The sequence below is a fragment of the Leopardus geoffroyi genome, chromosome A1 (genome assembly GCF_018350155.1).
Source record: "Leopardus geoffroyi isolate Oge1 chromosome A1, O.geoffroyi_Oge1_pat1.0, whole genome shotgun sequence".
Classification (NCBI taxonomy): domain Eukaryota; kingdom Metazoa; phylum Chordata; class Mammalia; order Carnivora; family Felidae; genus Leopardus; species Leopardus geoffroyi.
Window position 1 is genome coordinate 108,223,958 of NC_059326.1, and position 13,019 is coordinate 108,236,976.

General features: G+C 39.1%; 1 protein-coding gene across 4 annotated transcripts in view; it reads left to right on the plus strand.

The window, feature by feature from the left end:
* Positions 1-9,768, plus strand: part of CDC42SE2 (CDC42 small effector 2) — a 188,855-nt gene extending 179,087 nt beyond the window's left edge. For 3 of the 4 annotated variants that reach the window (XM_045487834.1, XM_045487842.1, XM_045487853.1), the window contains exons 4-6: positions 2,830-2,931; positions 6,841-6,957; positions 7,392-9,768. In XM_045487834.1, the coding sequence (XP_045343790.1) occupies positions 2,830-2,931; positions 6,841-6,939 (201 nt within the window). In that variant the 3' untranslated portion in view covers positions 6,940-6,957; positions 7,392-9,768. The remainder of the gene's footprint in view (positions 1-2,829; positions 2,932-6,840; positions 6,958-7,391) is intronic. The other variant, XM_045487864.1, reaches the window with a different exon arrangement.
* Positions 9,769-13,019: the final 3,251 nt, after the last annotated feature.

Genomic DNA, 13,019 nt, shown 5'->3' on the forward strand with positions numbered 1-13,019 from the left:
GCCAAGTGTAGCCTTGTGCTAAGACAAACACACCTTCCAGGGGCAATGATGAAGATCGAGCTTGAGAAGTTGCTCCTATGTGTTCACAGGGCAAGGGATGGTCAAGACTGCCAGTGGCCTGAAGTAGATCTTTCTTTCTGAAATATGCCTGTCACTTGTCTGCCTAAGAGGGCCCTCTGGCTGAGCTGAGTGGCACCCTCTGCTGTCATGAGCTGTTGCACCTGCAAGCTGGTTGCACAAGCCCTTAGGAGGAAAAGTCTGCAGGTCTGCAAATGCCATTATCCCATGGAACTTAACTGCTATCCTTTTTCTTCACCTGGAGCCATCCACCCTTTCCTGCTTTGTGGAGGGTGCCAGGAAGCTAAAAGTCTTTTCTATCAGTCAAGGGGTTTACTGGGGAAGAAGCCCCAACAGTTTGTCTTGCCTGGGTACTGAGAAAATTCTTGTCTTCTGCTGGCAAACATAAATTATTTGGTTGTGCCTGGACAAACAACTTTCTCACACACAAATTCACTGGAATGTAACAGGGTAGCCAAGATGAAAAAAGCTGCAAGACTATCATTAGCTTCTTCTTTCCCTACATGAATCCTAGAAAAGAGAAGATAGCATTACTTCCTAAGGCTCGTTTATGCTATGTTGTCCCAGATGAGAATAGTGTGAAGGGAAGTACGTTAAATGGGATAGAAATAGATAAACTAGGAGTCTGGGGAAAAGATGGAAAACAGAGTGGGAAGGATGGTGCATTGCTGATATGGGGCTCCCTGATGAAAAGATGCTGTGGGTGTCAAGTCTGATGGAGGGGTCGGCAGTCTGAGGCTCCTTTAGGACACCTGAAGTAGGAACATATAATAAAAAGCAGGAAATCTATGCCTTTGTGCTGACAGAAAATTGAAGAATGTGATACCTTCCCTTGGTTTTCTGATAACATGAAAATTTTCTGTAATCCTAGGAAGCAGGGCCCCAAAAGAATGATTGAATTTATCAACCCTTCAAAAAAGGACTTGAAGTAACTAAATGGGGCTTTAAGTACACGAATGAGAATGTTTTGCTCCGAGTTTTACCGACTATAATTCATACAGTCAAGCATTTTGAGAGGGAAAAATGAAAACCTATAATACAAATTCTCAGATTAGAAAATATTGCAGTGATGTCCTCTCATAACAAAGCTTCTGAAAAGATAACCATAAATGAGAAATAATACATATCTACTAAAAAAAATGGTCTAGAACTGGGATCATCCAGCTACTGCTTATGGTCCAAATTGGGCCTGGTACTTGTTTGTTTAAATAAATGCTCACTGGAACACAGCTCCACTTAATATGTTTATGCATTGTCTGTAGCTGCTTTTGTGCCAAAAGGACCAGAGTGGAATTGAAGCTATGACAGACTGAATGGCTTACTTACTGTCTTGGCCTATAGGAAAAAGTTAGTGGATTCCCAAAGAGAATTGAGTAAAGTTACTTTCCAGTACAGTAAAACTATAAAGAGAAATAAAAATAATGGGTGAAAATATACACAATCCACTGTGCACATAACAGGAACTACAGAAATTACAAAAAGGAACACAAGGTGCATTATTAAAAAACATAATAGAAGAAAACTCTCCCAAGAGACAGTAAAACTTATGTTCAGATAGACAAGGACCACCACCTGCCATATAGAACCCTGGATGGAAAAAACCAATGAACTTGGAGGTAGTCCAGTGTCACTGTTGAACTGTGAGGATGAACATAAGTATTTCCAGGGAAAAGCTCAAGCTTCTTTTGGGATTCTAAACAGTAGCAGTAAAAACTAGAGGACAGTAAAAACAATCTTTGGTGGCTCCTAAAATTAATGCATGAACCCTCCATTTGTGTGGCTTTGTAGAAAATAAATTTTTAATCATGAGGGGCTGTTGCTTGAGTCTGTCTTGTTTTTAGGATTTATCAGGATTCTAGCAACCTTTCAGTAGATGTAGATACACTCCAATTTCTAGAATATATTAGATCCCAGTTATATAAGGGGTTCATGGAAAACTTGGGACTGATTTAAGATAACCTTGGTCTCTGGAAGGATCTCATGATTCTCATGATCTCACGATCAGTAAGACAGTTACCCTGGAAGTACCTCTCAATGGGTGAATGGGCATATTGGTGAGGGAAGGATTGTAGCTGGTAGCACAAGTTACTGGAAAATAGGATTCTGTACCCTGTCAGAGGTGGTTGTCAGAAATTAGGACTTACTAAGGCCCAGCCTAGTATGAGTTTGGATAGGCTTTCATTCCCAGTCAGTGCAGACCCGAAAAGAGTGAACAGGCTAGGACCAGATCTCCTCCAGACGGAGCAGCTGATTTATTTCAGTGTGGAAGGGTTTTTGGGTGTAATCTAAGTAATAATAACCATCAAAATAACGTCAGTTAACCATGAAAGCTAGAAAGTGATGTTAAAAATCAGAGTGTTGTACTCAAATCACACTGTATTCTTTGCTAACAATAGTGGCGACTGATGATAATTTTACATTTGTCTTATTTTTTTTAAACAATGAAACCTAAATGGTTATTATGCAAACAAGCCAGTGGCTAAAGCTATGCCAGAAAATCTCTTTTAAATTCTGAATAATAATATGTTGTTTTGCTTTACGGGTCGTGTGTGTGTGTGTGCACGTGCGCATGTATCTCTCTTGGGATTTCATCATATGAGGTAATTGTGGTAGTCCAAGATTTCAGGATCCTGGTGTCTTGGGCAAATTTTGTTATGTTATTAAAATCATTCATCTGTAGTATATAAATCGGTCAGAGTAAGTTTGTTGCTAATAAAATCGTCTCTCAATACATTATTCCCTATATTGTAGAAAAGGCGCCGGCGGATTGACCGAAGTATGATTGGAGAGCCAACAAATTTTGTGCACACAGCTCATGTAGGATCAGGAGACCTGTTCAGTGGAATGAATTCCGTAAGTGTTTTGATGGAAGATACAGATGGGGTCTTGGGGCATAGACCTGTGTCATGTGTATGACAGGTACATACATTCTTAATGGTGATACAATGCTCACTGAATGTGTAGGCACTGAATATAAATACATAACCTGAGTATATAGAGAAGAAAATAAGCAGTGAAAATTTAATCTCTTCTCTAACTTGCCAAACTTTGCATTTATTTCTGCCTTTCTCCTGAAAAAATACTTTAAAGGACTTGAACACCAGCCTTTTAGTAACATTAATCTTTCTGTTCTCTTAAATTTACTTAGTTGCCTTTTGCAGACCTGTTTATCACTTTTACCTTATAAAATATTAGCCTTTACTTGATACTAGAATGTGATTTATTCATCACTGAAATGTAAATAACTTGGATACTAAGCAGAGAATTAAAATTTGTGCATATTTGCTCTTATTTATAGAGATTTCAGTGTATTTCAGAATAGACTTCAGATTTATTCACTTGAACTTGTATATTCCTTAATTTTCATCCAAGAGGAAAACAGTGCACTAGAATAGAAGCAGCACCAAATGAGGGTTTATCAGGGCTCTGGCTCATTATTGCCCTGAAGTAATAAGCCACTAAGTATCAGGAGCCTCTTTGCCCAAAATCTAAAGTAAACTAATATACCTAAATGGTCTCTGAAGTGTTTAGAACCAGAAAATTAGTAAGACTTTTATAGATAGAGAATTGCCCGTTTTCTGCTTACTTGGCAGAATTAACAAAAGACTTTACAAGAGAGCAGAGACTTTTAAAATAGGTAGATGGTTATCCTGGATACAGCAAACAAGTTTGTCACATCAGTTACTAGGTAAGCAAAGGAATAACATTTGTAGCTTCCTGGAAAGGAAACAGCTTGTTTGTTTTAAATCTGTAGGAAAAGTACTTTGTTTTGTTCAACTGCTTTTGTGGAGTTGTAAGAGGTGTCAGGTTGCTATCAAAATACAAATTCAGTAGCTTTGTTTCCTGGATCAGCATGAAATAACCAAATGGGAACCTAGGATTTTTCTTTAGAGGGTTATTTTAATACACATAAATAGATTGAATGGCTTCAAATTTTGATGAATTTTTTTTTAATGTTTATTATTTTTTAGAGACACAGTGCAAGCAGGGGAGAGTCAGAGAGAGAGGGCAACAGAGGATCCAATGCAGGCTCCGCACGGTCAGCACAGAGCCTGATGGCCGGGCTCAGACTCGCTGAAGTCAGATGCTTAACTGACTGAGCCACCCAGGCACCCCAAATTTTAATTTCATAATAAATGTCTTCCCCAGTTCAGGTTTTTAAAATTCATTTTAATTTAAAATGAATTAAATTTTTAGTTCATGGTATTTAACTTTTTAAATCTTGTTTATGTACATTTCACAATTTCCTTTAAGATTCCTATTCATCATTTTGTCTCTACAAGGAGCCTGTCATTGATGTTGGGGACTATTGTTGCCGTTGATTTAGGTAGAACTTCAGGAAGGACTCTTGAAGGGGCGTCTACTTCTGCTTCATCTGAAGGAGCTGGATCAAGACAGGCCCTTGGCTGTCTCCAGGCAGCTTTGTCTGCTAAGCGATGGGATTTTTTAAAAAGCGTCATAGCTCATTAGAACCAAATATGTCTCCCAAAGGCTTTTTGTACTTACTGCCGACATTAGTTTTTTGTTTGTACAGTGACAAACAGCTTCTGACTCCTATTGGGCATGGGCTTGGTTTTTTAGTCAGTTCTGTCAGGTTGAATATCATGCCATTGCTGAGTTTCCCGAAAGTCTCATTGATAGATAAAACTTGTCTGAGCCTGATATGGTGAGAGAATTTTGCTCTTATGCGCAGTAATAGTATAAGTGAGACAAAAGCAAAAATGTTGTTTATCCAAAGAAATAGTTTGCCTTGTTAGTTTGTCCTAGACTGAGCAGCATGTGTTAGGTACATGGCTTGATGCACATGAAACAGCCGTGCAATATGGGATTATTGAATGGTCAGATGACTTGGAATTTGTTTTCTCCTAAATAAACTGTTCTTCCCAAGATAACCTTTTATACTAAATTTTTTGCTAGAAAAGGATTCCATGACTGTTTTAATGTAGACTTACTGTGTTAAAATACAGACACAGTCAAAATAATACATTAGAAAACCTAAATCCTGGGGTTTGAAATTGAACAATTGAGTTTTGGAGGAAAACCAGTTTCTTTTCTTGGTTAGAATTAGCATGACATTATGAATCCACTATGTAAAAATACAAAGATTGTATTTTTTTTTTTTTTTTTTTATAAATAGGCCCTAAAATATCTAGAAAAAGTAACATGTTAGGTGGGAAATTATTTGGTAGGTAAAATCAACTTTGTACCACAAAAAAGGAGCAGAAAATGAATTTTAACGGTAGCATATGGACTGTACTGTGGCCTTCTCAGACTGGGGATGTTTATTGAAAATAAATTGGCCTATAGATTTCAGGTTTTCTTTTTTTTAATAAAGTAGTCCTTTTAAATAATGTGAAAACAGATAAAACATGTGATACCACTAGAATAAGATGTTCAATGTGAGTAAAATTTTCAGTAGATGGGTAAAAATTACCCGTTTGAGAGCCAGTTACATTTTCTTACTTAAACCCTTTTGGATTCTAAATAAGCTTTGCGTTTTATATTTTGCTTTTCTGTTAGAATATATTTAAAACTGCCTTGCTCAGAAAATAGGCAAGTCTTTACTATTTTCTTTAAACCTACTGACTCAGCATCACCAGTGAAAACACCACACAAGTCATGTTTCCTATTAAGTGCTTACTAAGTATTTGATAAGTAGATTAATAATGGATGTTGTCTGTCGTGTCCCCTCCCTGGGGAACCATGGAAGTGTCAACTGGCTGGCTGAGCTGATTGCCAGGGCTCTCTGACTCTTCACAGTTAGGTCAACACCTCTGAAACTTTCTTACCTCTCCTTTTTCTAGCATTCTAGCCTGATTCTCTGATTCACTGCTTCCAGTGAGGTATGAAGTAAGATTGGAATAATGGATGATACACTTAGGGTACTTCACAACTTGCCAGTAAGTTTATGCACCTTGGTTTTAGCCCAGTAAGAGAGAAAATACCGCACCATTTATGTATCTCATACATCAGAAAATAGCCCTTTTGGGTGGTTAGGACGGATTATCATGTTGACTCTTTTACAGATAGGAAGACTTACCTTTAGAGAGAATAAATACTTCACCCAGAGTTAACCATATTAATGAATACATTTGGACTACCATCCAAGTCTTTGGATGCCTAACTTTAACACTATCAAGTATGTAAATTCTATCACATGGAACTTTAAAAATTGATCTTTGGTCCAATTTCATTCATAATTACTTTTGTCTCTAATGGATGTGGTTCCATACGTGAGGTGTCTGTATACTTTAAGTAGAGTTGATCTGTATACTTTAGACTGTTTTTGAAGTGTTACCAAGTACATTGTGAATTACAGAACAGGGATTTTGTCACTGGTAAATGGGGAGAGAAAGAGGCGGCCCAGCAAGTGGTTTTCTAGCCTCCTCAACTTGCCTCAGGGCAATCAGACAAATTTAAGTCTAGGGGCGCCTGGGTGGCTCAGTTGGTTGAGCGTCCAACTTTGACTCAGGTCATGATCTCACTGGTTTTGAGTTCAAGCCTAGCATTGGGCTCTGTGCTGACAGCTCAGAGCATGGAGCCTGCTTCAGATTCTGTGTCTTCCTCTCTCTCTGTCCCTCCCCTGCTCGCGATCTCTCTCAAAAATAAACAAAATATTAAAATAAAAATTTAAGTCTATAAAAATGGAATTTTTTTCTATAAAAAGTATGCTTTCCACAACTGCTCAGCTGGAATGTTGAGACCAGCATCTGCTGCATCGTCCCTAGTTGCTGACTTGGTTCTGTTTCTGTCTTGTTCTAGGTTAGCTCCATCCAGAACCAGATGCAGTCCAAGGGGGGCTATGGGGGTGGCATGGCCGCCAGTGCACAGATGCAGCTTGTGGACACGAAGGCTGGATAGCCCCGCGTCCCTTCTCCAGTGAGTACCCAGCTCCCACACGCCAACAGCATAGCTTGTGAGGGCTTGGAGTTAAAAGATACATACTTTGTTCTCTTTAGAAATTGTGAATTACTGAAAAAGGGCAAACATCTATTACTCCGTTGAGTGTTTCTAGTGATCGTTGTAGGCACTTTACTTTGAGTATTAGTTTTAGGTTGCTCTTCTCAAATGCTTTAAGACATCCAGTTGGGAAGGGGGCTTTGACAGATTGTGTCCCTTAAACAAAAGTGAAATTACTGATTTGAGTATTGATACTGTGGGGAATGCCATATATCATGAAGTACCTTTATATTTTACACAGCGTTATTAATATATTTTTCATGATAAACTTTGAAAGAGTTGTCTAGTTTAATTTGTAAAGGATGAATCCTTAAAGTGTAAAAATAATTTGGATTTTTCTTTTGGTTTTATAGGTCATTGTGAATTTCTGTGTTTTCTCTTTTCACTCTTCTTTAATTTTGTTGTTGTCGTGATTCCTTTTCAAATACAAAAAGAAGTGTGATGGCATCTTGTTCACCCTGTTGTGATTTCTCCAGTGAGATATTATTGTTCTGCTCTGAAGAAGCTGTTGTGAGATGAACCCTGCATTTCCTTCAGCTGGCATGCATGCCTTTGGACTCACAGACTTTGGATTGTGGCTTAATTTTTACCAATATGGATCTGATCTTAGCATGATCTTTTTTGTGAATGCTGGCACTGTTTTGCTTTTTTTTTTTTTTTTTTGAAACATTTCTCTTCCATCTCCAACCCTCTGCCTTATGAGTTTGTTGGTAAGGTAGGACCTGCTATTATTTGTTAATTTGTCACCATTTATGTATATTTTGGAAGGTATGACATCCACAAGCACAATGATCATTTTTATTCATTTGAAACTTGAGCAGAATAGATATCTGCATGCTTTATGAAGTTGCTTCATATGGGAGCCCATGGGATGCCAGAAAGGAGTATTTCTTTGCTGCTGTGGGCCGAGGGTAACTGCTGCTATTAGAGAGAAAGGTTAGCTGTGGCACCACGTCTCGTCAGTTTCACACAAAGAGGCCTAACTGTAGCTTCTTTTAAAGTTAAAATCTGGCATTCATAAGGCATTCATTTGGTTGTAAATGTTCAATATATTTATTTTGAGAGCAAGGACCTGGGATTGTAAACAGGTATGGTTGTGTATCAGCGTGTTGGGGTGATGCCCTCATCCAGTCTCATTGTGTACTCATTCTGTTTTTACTTGTTTTTATTTTAGTTTTATGGGATCCAGTTGTTTCCACTAACAGTTTGTTCAAGTCCTGGCCGGTACTCCTAACTTCAGACTCTAGAGTCCTTGGCCTTTCCATATTCAGACTTCTTTCAGGGTAGTGGAAGTTACCAAGAGCAATTTAGTGACTTGACTGAATCGTTGCTCGTGAAAACAGTCTGGCTGGTGATTCTTTAGGACATTGGTGAGAAACCTTTGCTCAGGCTCCAAAATGTTTGTTCTTCACAAATTATGTATATTTCAGATAATTCTGTAAGTACTTTTCCTTCCCTATGAGGGTGTAGTGTTAAGACAGTTAGTGGTTTTGTAGTCTTATTAAAATGTTTAAATCCAATGTCTAATTCAGTTCTGACTACACTTTGTAGGGTTAGCATTTTATGCAGCAGGTGGGGCTTAATTGAAAATGTAGAAAGCCAAGAAATTAGGTAACTGGATAAATAATGGGTTTTTATAGGCAAAACAGGCAAGCATTTCTCCACCAGTGCTTTTGAATTTAAGTTACCCAGTGCAGTGGGGGTGCTAGGTAACTCGGTGCTTGTGTTTCTGCACTTTGGAGTCTTCTTAGGTGTCAACCCCACACGGAGAGAGAATCTGTGAAGAAAAATATCTATGCTTAGTAGTAAAAATAGGCAGTTTAATTTACTCTGTGGATACTGCATTCTGGAATTTGCTGACCATGGCCTTGTCAGTACTGATGCTCTTTAGTCTATTTTGACTTTTAAAATTCGTATAACTTTTATACTTGTCTTATAACTCCTGGAATCACAGCACAGGGAGCCATGCTCCTTTTGCTGAATTCATAATTGGATGTTACTCTTTTTCTAATTAACATCTTCTGTGTGGACCAAATACTCCAGGAGCATCACTATGCTCCTCGGCGTGTAACTGACCTGCAGTAGCCACACTGTGTGCAAGAACATATGCCAAGGAAGGTGCCAATAAATTCAAGGAGACAAGTACAGTTTTAACATACTAACCTTGGACACAGATCTTCTAGGGAGGGTTAAAGATAAGAGTGTGAAGGGTGCAGCTTCCCCACATCCTAAGTGGAATTGTAAATTTTGGGCAACATGCCTCATTTTAAAATTGAGTCTAAATAAACAGGATTGACTGTTAGTGGTTTGCTGAAACAAGGGTTAACTGATGCCATGGATTCTAAGAGTGATCTGCGTTCTATACAAGAGCTGCTCTCCCCTGGTGGAGGCATGAAGTGGTGCCAGTAAGCACAGACCAGGAACGTTAACTGTGGTGATGGGGTTTGGCATTTCCAGTGCAGCATTATCGCCTTTCAAGTGGGCCTTTGGAGATACTTTATGAGTATATATTAGCTTTTACTTTTGTTATTAAATTATAGCAGTTTCATTATAGAGAGCAAGTTTGCCTTGATTTTGTTTAAAATGACTTCTGCTCAGCTCCCAGAAGATAAAATTGACATATTTTTATAATATAAGCATACTTTTTTTGTACATTGTGTTCATTCAGTGTTGGCTTGTAGATATTAAAAAGAAAGTATTGATTTTGATTCAATAAATGTTTTCTTTCCATCCTGGTTTGGTTTTTCATTTCTCTTAGAGCCCCTTTTTAGCATTCTTGTTTTTGCATGACAGTAATCACAACTGAAAATACAACCCATCGCTTTTTAAAAGAGAATTTAAGTTTGTAGCCACACAGTAAGGAAGCAGTGAGCTACCATATTAAGCAGTTCTGGAATATTTCCAACACGACAGCAAGTTTGCTCCCCAGGAAAAACTTGGCAGTGTCTGGAGACATTGTCACATCTTCAGGGAGGGGCGCTACCGAACATCTATCCAGCCCCCAGATGTCAGAGTGCCACCATTGAGAAACACTGACCAGTACATCCAGTTAGAAACTCTCCACTGCACTTGTGCATAGGTCAGGTAGGTTTGGGTGCATCCTGCCAAGTAATGTTGGTCCTAAAATAGAAAAATCAATGAGAAGAATAGGAAGAATATTTCAGGGGCACCTGGGTGGCTGAGTCAGTTAAGTGTCCCAACTTCGGCTCAGGTCATGATCTCACGGTTTGTGGGTTATTGGGATTCTATGTCTCCCTCTCGAAAACAAACTTTTAAAATGTGTGTGTGTGTATATATATATGTGTATATATATATATATATATATATATATATATATATATATATAGCAAAAAGTTTTGATGCCTGTTGTCCTCATTTCATGGCCCAAGACTCAAAGGAAATTGGGTTAAGATGATAAAATAGTAACAATTAAGACATCATGATTAAGAATAAAAGAATCTGAAGAAACTGATGTTGGTTTATCAAGATTTCTACTTTGAGCACGTTTTCAAAACACATGAATAAAATGTGCAAGGACTCATAAGCACATAAAGGACAAATCTATAAAAATGATCTGGAATTTGCTAAAACTTGCAACTCGCATAGGTAAGCAAATCATTTACCTTCTGCTTAAAGTATGCTTTGAGCACACGGCAAAGAAAGCAACTGAAATGTTACCTTCAATTTATTGTCTCCACCCTGAAGGGTCCAGTAAGAAAACTTTACCAATCAACAACTCATGTTAATCTGACTTTATATCTAAGCACATTAACTTTTCACTCTTACTATGTTTTCAGTGCTTCCTACCAGTTAGCTACTTTTGACTCCTCCCCTCATTCTCCAGTCTACTGATCTTAACGGTTTCTGTCTGGCCTGCCTTCAGTTACCACCTGAATAAGGAGATGGAAATGTTTGATTTGAGGGGGAAGGACTGGTGATCCTGGTACGCAGTCAGGGGGACTGTAGTCCGATTGGAAGGTGACAGCTGGGGAGAGAAGACATTATCCACCTCTTACCCCAAATTTTCTCCCCTGTAAACACAGTTCACTGGAGGTTTTACAACTGACTCAAACTCTCATGGGCAGTACCTTTCTATGGATAAATATGAGGACAGCCTGCTTTGGGAGCTCAGAAAGGATACCTAAGCAAGGATTTTTATTTTTGGTTTTGCCCTTCGAAAGGAACAACCAACAAGACACTTACTTAAAAATCCCCAGGGGTGCCTGGGTGGCTCAGTCCAACTCCGCCTCAGGTCATTATCTCACAGTTGGTGGGTTCAAGCCCCACATAGGGCTCTCTGCTGACACCTCGGAGCGTGGAGCCTGTTTCAGATTCTGTATCTCCCTCTCTCTCAGTCCCTCCCCTGCTCTCACTCACTCTCAAAGATAAATAAACATTAAAAAAACTTAAAAATCCTCAGAGTTTCACCTAGTTACCTAAACAAACTCATTCGTTACACATCTGTGCCTTTCAAATGTTTCAGCCGACTATTTACGTTGGACCCCGATTCTTTGCCACAGCATGCTCAGGCGGTGTCTGTTTCTGGGTGTCTGTCAACATCATCGTTTCGCTGTTCAGAAATAGTGCAGCGAAGAGGTAAATATCCTTGTTGCTGCTTTTGGTAGTCACTCAGATTCTAAATTCCAAATGCTATGAGATTTGAGTTTGATTGTTCTCAAATCTCTGTAGATTTTGCTTACCTCTAATTTTCACTGCTTGGATAGTGTCTTAGCCTGTTTGGGCTTCAGATCTGCATAGGGTGAATAGGAATCTCTTTATAAAACATCTCTTCACAAGTGACACTTTCATGACCAGCACTTCCCGGTTGCCTCGCCTCCTGATAGTACCCTCTTTGGGAGTTAGGATTTCAACATGAATTGTTGGGGGATACACACATAAAGACCAAAGCACTCAGCTACAGGAAGTGAGTGGAATCATCCCTCTTTAGAGGCAGCCACATCCAACCTGTGCACAACGGAGCAAAGGCTACAGGCCAGTAGCCTATCAGGATCAGGCACTACTGAAACCGAGAAGCCAAAACCAGCCACCCTCTCTCCCTGCCTCCCTTTTACCAATCTGATATTCCTGAAGGAGACTAACATGACAGGTAGACATTTTAGAAAAAAAACCCAGCCTGTTAGGTCATAGGAGGTGTGAAAAGTTAAGGGAAACGGAGGATTCAAGTGATCCCTGGTGTGCTAAGCCCAGAAAATGCTCTCACGGGGAAGGAAAAAAAATATCAAAAAGAAATGCTCTCTTCATTCTTTGTGTCTTGAAGTTTCAAAAACCTTTTTGCATTTATACTTTCCCACTTCACAGCCTCAATAAACCTTTTGTTCTGAAGACTTGTACCCTGCTCTGGGAGATTATTTCTTCTTCTGAGGATTAGGAGATTTTTCAGTAGCAGCCCTATAATGGAGCACTTTCTCAGACTTGTGAGAGAAAATTACTTTGAACTCGTACATTCTATCTACAGCCAGACTGTCCGTGAAACGAGATGGCAAAATAAAGATGAGTGGTCAGAAAGTTCTCCACACACCCTTTCTGAAAACACGTACCAAAGAGTATGCTCTGCAAGAATTAGAACAAATTTAAGAGGATAATTCAAAGAAATGCCAGGACTTCTCGGTCTGAAGCTGATGTAGCAGTCTATCCTAATGAGAAGAAACAAGGGGAAGATTTTAGGAAAGCTGGTTATGAGAAGCATCATTAGCTGCAAGATTCAAGCATTCAAACATTTTTTATTGAGTACTATGTGCCCAAGGCACTGTTCACACACTGCAGATACAGCAGTGAACAAAACAAATTCCTTTACCCTCCGGGAGCTCTCATTCTAGTGTTGGGGATGCAGACAGATGGACTTTAAAAGCCAAATAAGTAAATCATGCGAGAGATCACAAAATGACCAGTGGCCTGGACAGCTGGGGATTTGGAAGAAGACCTACAGTTGGAAATGCCACCAGGCTGAGACTGTGATAAGG